The 5,552-nt window shown below is 36.3% G+C and overlaps 1 protein-coding gene across 1 annotated transcript; it reads left to right on the forward strand.

The window, feature by feature from the left end:
• Nucleotides 1-220: 220 nt before the first annotated feature.
• LOC111889316 (trihelix transcription factor ENAP2-like) lies at nt 221-2,488 on the forward strand. The gene is made up of 2 exons (XM_052766098.1): nt 221-1,381; nt 2,179-2,488. Exons 1-2 carry the CDS (start codon nt 322-324, stop codon nt 2,223-2,225), a joined length of 1,107 nt encoding a protein of 368 aa, XP_052622058.1. The 5' UTR covers nt 221-321; the 3' UTR covers nt 2,226-2,488.
• The last annotated feature ends 3,064 nt before the right edge of the window (nt 2,489-5,552 follow it).

The following is a 5,552-nucleotide window of genomic DNA, read 5'->3' on the forward strand; positions in this document are numbered from 1 at the left end:
AAGGCCATTTTTTCAGTTTAGGTGTCCATAATGCACATAATAGAAAACTTAGAGCATTTTAAAACAAATGACAATAACCTAAATTTAGATATAAGAGGGCCTAAATCGAAATTCTTAATTCCACCACAACTTTATAATTATAGTAATGTTGGTAAAGATGAAGTCAATAAATATAAAAAAGTTAAGATAAGGGGGATGAAACGAAAATTTGATAAAAGTGAGGGGCTTGGCTATGGCGAAGCAAAGGTATTCAAAAAAGAGAGGTCCTCTCAGACTCGGTTGCCTCATCAGAATCTCCCCACGTTCGTCGGCGGCACAAACATGTCCTGTCAATCCGACTATAACTCAGATCCTCCTCACGCGCCGCTGCTCAAACCCCGTCTCTCACCCTCCTCTCCCGCCGCCTCACCACCTACTGCCACACCTCACCGTTCCTCCGACGGAAACTCTACCACCAGCCACCAATCGGAAACTGCCCCTACTGCTTCCATGGACGACAATGAGACTGCACCGCCACTACCACTACCTCCTCCACCACCTCCTCCCAAGAATACGTCATTTCCGGTGAGGGAAGACTGCTGGTCGGAGGAAGCAACGTTCACGCTAATCGAGGCCTGGGGAGATAGGTTCGTCGAACTTAACCGTGGTAACCTCCGTCAGAAACACTGGCAGGAAGTTGCTGACTCCGTCAACGCCCGTCACGGTCACGTCAAAAAATCTCGCCGGACTGATATACAGTGTAAGAACCGCATCGACACTTTGAAGAAGAAGTTCAAGGTTGAGAAGTCAAAGATGTTGGAGTTAGGTGCTGATAACTACGTTTCTCCATGGCCGTTCTTCGCACCGCTTGATTCACTCATCGGTTCCTCCTTCAAACCCTCAACACAGACACCGACACCGCCGCCTCCACGTAAACGAATTCGGACTCCGCCGTCGCTCCCTGCTCTTCCTCCTCCGCCTTCATCTGTCCCCGTCGCTCCGCGGTCGAAACGGCCGGCGCCGCCGGCGTTTCAACCGTCGAACGACACTTCGTTTTTCCGGCGTAATTTCTCTGTGATGGCAGCGGCTGCGGCTGCAATTGACGGTGCAGATGAGGATTCCGATACGTCATGGTCTAGCGGCGGAAACGGAGCGCGGCGGTCGCGGTTAGAGAAGGCTGATGAGACCGGCAGCGATGCATACCATCATTTAGCGGAGGCGATCGGAAGGTTTGCAGAGGTGTATGAAAGGGTTGAAGAAGCCAAACAACGGCAGATGGTTGAATTAGAGAAGCAGAGAATGCAATTCACCAAGGATCTAGAGCTTCAGAGGATGAAGCTATTAATGGAGTCTCAGGTGCAGCTGGAGAAATTGAAGCGTTCAAAGAGGAATTCAGAGCCCGGTATGTCTTCATCTTAAGCCTCCATCGTTACCCTTTTGATTCCATCTTCAATTCATCGGAAATTGATATTCTAATAAGTAATAACTGTTACGCCTCCCTTTTAACCAATTCAATTAATGGGTTTCAAAGATTTCTCATAAAAAGAATGTTTCTTAAGCAATAAATTCGAAATTTTACTTGAAAAGTTTACAAGAAGAACCACATCTGACATATATGATCTAAATAGTTTGCATCACTTCTTGGTTTAGATGATCAACATATCTGGGTATGGTTCTAATGTGTTCACATCAAAGTTCTAACAGATTTTGAGTTTACACAATACACAAATTTAGGGTTTATGCACTACTTGGGACAAGAACTCATTCTTGATCTCTTGTCTAGCCAAAAAGACATGAATGCCCTCCTCATCTTCTTGATTTTACTATGTCTTGTTTACCTTGTATTTAGAGACTCATAAATTAAAGACATGGACAAAGTGTTAGTTGCTTGGCAAATGATTGCTTCCTACAAATCGATATATATTTTTTTTGTCTTGTTTCTGATTTGTAGCGATAATATCCTTTCATAATCATCAAATTTGGTTTGTAGACTTTTAGCCCATGGTCCATGTCTCCATGAGGACAACTACAAGTATCAAACAGGACCATCATTTATTTCTAATACATTAAACTATAAAAAAATATCTTTCTTGTTACACTTCACCACAAGATCCTTGAAATTAAAAATTGTTATTTTTGGCTTCTAGGATTAAGAAGAGTGTAAGATTGGATTTTAATGGAGTTATATTTGTTGTGCAGATTTTAGTAGAAGTGATGAAGGAGATCACTCGGCTAGCATCAGTTAAGGCTTTTGGAAAGATATGGCAGCTTTTGTGTTTAGTTGTGGGTTCACATATATATGATTTACTTTTATGTAACTGAATGGTTTAAGTGGGTGCACTGAATGGTTTAGTTTGGGTGGGGGTTTAGGGGAGTAGAAGGTAAAGCTTAGTTTAGAGTTTTGTGAAGCTTATTGTGTTTATGTTATCAAGAAACAAGGTAAAGATGTAAGCGATTTATAACCTATTACCTATTACGTTCTCTTATGGTATTATGTAGTTAACATCTACCACTCTTTATGGTTTAAAGATCACTCATTGGTTGCTATAGTTTTACAAAAAAAAAAAAAAAGCCTTTGAATGATTAATTGATTATACTTGTAATCTAAAAAACCTAAAGGAATGAGTACAATGTAATATTATTATCAGTTGACCCTATTGTTAAGGGCTAATGTGAAATTAGTAACGAGTAATATTCAATATTCAATGACATTATAAGTGAACATGAACAAATTCTTTCATATTGGATTTCACACACCATGTATCATACTAGTAACATCCTTAAAATTTAGTTTTATATTTTAAGATATGTTAATATAATGATTTGAACTTATGTAACTTACAAGAAAGAACAAAGTCACTGTTAGGTGATGAAATGGGGACGATTTGTGATTGATGCCAAAAATATGTCCCAGTGTTCAAGTTTTCATGAAATCCATGTTGATATAAAGTGTATATAAATGAAGACTATATGTTCGGGAATATGATTATGCAAGAAATGGGGAAATAAGGAAAATAATCTGCTATTTTGTTTTAGTGTCGGACAAAAGTTGAAATACTAAGATAATAGTATTTATCATGATTTATATCTGGAAAAAGTTTGCTCATATATGTTTTTATGATAATGGAACGATCATAATTGTGATAGTACCAAGATTGGGCAAAAATCCGAAATATCTTGTTATATTATAAAATTATGGGACAAAAACTAAAATGTGATGGAAGTTTCATGGAGACAAGATTTGGTGATTTTTTACTAATTTGAAACCTTATATTAAGGATTATATTAAGGATGTGTGAAGCCTAAAAAATCTTAGAAACAAATGTTTAACTTCTATTTAACGGAGAATTTCATATATACATCTCTTAAACTTCAAAATATCATATTTGTCTAGTTTAATTTCTCAATATCATATTTACCTTTCATAAACCTTCAAAGTATCATATTTGTCCAATTTTTTTTTATAATGTTTTAAATATTTTATAATTATTTTTTATACCTTAGAATTATTATAATAATTAAAAATTTTAATCATATAATCCTTACATGTATGATAATGGAATGTAAACTTATAAATTGTTGAAATATCACCTTCTTGAGAAACAAAAAAATTCATCTTCAACCCTCTCTATGGAATGTATATTCTGATTGTTTAGTTTTTGTTGTTGTTGTTGATTATTATCATGTTGTAGATGAAGGATATTTTAGATATTATCATTGATATTTTGATGTTTAAAAAGTGCATATACGATATTTTGATATTTAAGAAGGATATATTGATATTTTGATGCTTAAAATGGACATATATGATATTTTGAACTTTTATGAAGGGTAAATATGATATTTAGAAATTTTATAAAGGGTAAATATGATATTTAAAAATTAAGTTGGGTAAATATGAAATTTTGATGTTTAGGAAGCGCATATATGAAATTCTCTATTTAACCCGTTTAACACCAATATGACTAATAATCACGAGAACCTGGAACCGGTAAGCCTCAAAAGGTCTGGTCAAAAGTTGACAAATTTCTGCCAAACCTGTCCGGTCCAAGAGTCGATCCGATCCAAATACTCACCCTTACAGTCATAATACATAATATAAATTTCGGTAGGGCTTCAATTAGTTATATCGTATGCGCCTAAAGTTGTACTTGTCCAATAGGTACAAGAACCGGAAAACCCAGACCTGAACCCTGTAAGCCTTAACAAGTAGTCCAATGTTCGCCAATTTATGCTAAACCTGTCTGGTCCATGAACCGGTCCAGTTTGGTTCTGTCCAAATATTCACCCCTATTTAGTGGGTTGTAAAAAACAAATACTCCGTAAAACATATATAAGCTAAGACAAACACTTTTTATAAATATTTTATTGACTTATTGAATTTTCCCACTACAAAAGATTATGCAAAAGCTTTTTGAAATACTTTCTTTTTCTCACTCATAACCCTCTTAATTAAACGACACCCTCTTAGGCTGCATGATGTTGTAATGATTTTACCGTCGGTATGCTTATGTGGCACATATTACCAGTGGTGAACACTGACCCGTGTTAGTTTTTTGTTGGCGGTAATTTGTCGAAGGCAAAGGTTTGCCGATGAAAAAAATGAGTCGTTTGTCAAATGTTTGTGAATTATATTCGTTGGAGTGATAGTTTGATGCTTTTGTTTTTTTACAAATACCACTATATATACATATTTACCATTCAATTCACACAAAATACAAACCTTATTCTCTCAAAATGTCTTCTAACAACCAAAATAATCTCAACTCTTCCGACCAAAATGCTTCCAACCCAATTGCACTCTTTGGTTCCAGTTTGTCATCACCACCACCTTACCGGTCACAAATCTAAAACAACACAAATTTTCCACAAAATTTTTCATTTTCTATTATAGCAAAAACCTCCATGTATTATAAAAATCCAAAACAAGATATCCCAGATGTATCAATACAATTATCCCAAATCAGCGTATCAAAATGTGAAAATCATAAAGGATGTGTCAGACGAAGTGTACAATCATGCCTTCACCTTTCCGCGATCATTCGAGGTACCTGAAACACATAAATCTACAACCATAAGCATAAAGTTTAGTGAGTCCCTACCAAAATATCCATACAACACAACAATAATAAATAGCTATGGGTTATCAACAACCCTAGGGTTTATCGGCAATCTCAGTGGGCTAATAGCACACCTTGTGGATTAACAACACGTTTTAAGGGTTATCAGCAACCCTAAGGATTCTCAGCAATCCTAAAGTTATCATCAGTTCAATTTAAATAGGACAACAATCAGTAAATAAGACCCATCTAGTCATACACATAAATACCACATAGGTAATAGTAGTTAGAAGACTCACCTTGCTGATAGCAGCTAAAACAAGACAACTCTCACCCACAAGGTAGACAGAAGTAACGATACACCTAACAAAATTAAAGTCATGCCCTAGCAGCCTACACCCTTAAAACCCTAGTTTGACCCAAAAGTCAAGCTTGGTTAAGAAGTCAAACCTGGTCAACTCCAGCCTGTGCTCATGTCGTGAACACCCATAGGCCACGTCATGACTAGAAAAA

Source organism: Lactuca sativa, chromosome 8, assembly GCF_002870075.4.
Source record: "Lactuca sativa cultivar Salinas chromosome 8, Lsat_Salinas_v11, whole genome shotgun sequence".
NCBI classification, from domain to species: Eukaryota; Viridiplantae; Streptophyta; class Magnoliopsida; order Asterales; family Asteraceae; genus Lactuca; species Lactuca sativa.

Bases quoted from the DNA above. Each gene is read 5' to 3' on its own strand.
- LOC111889316 (XM_052766098.1), top strand. From the start codon at position 322: ATGTCCTGTCAATCCGACTATAACTCAGATCCTCCTCACGCGCCGCTG. The intron at 1,382-2,178 runs GTATGTCTTCAT...TTTGTTGTGCAG, and splicing joins AAAGAGGAATTCAGAGCCCG to ATTTTAGTAGAAGTGATGAA.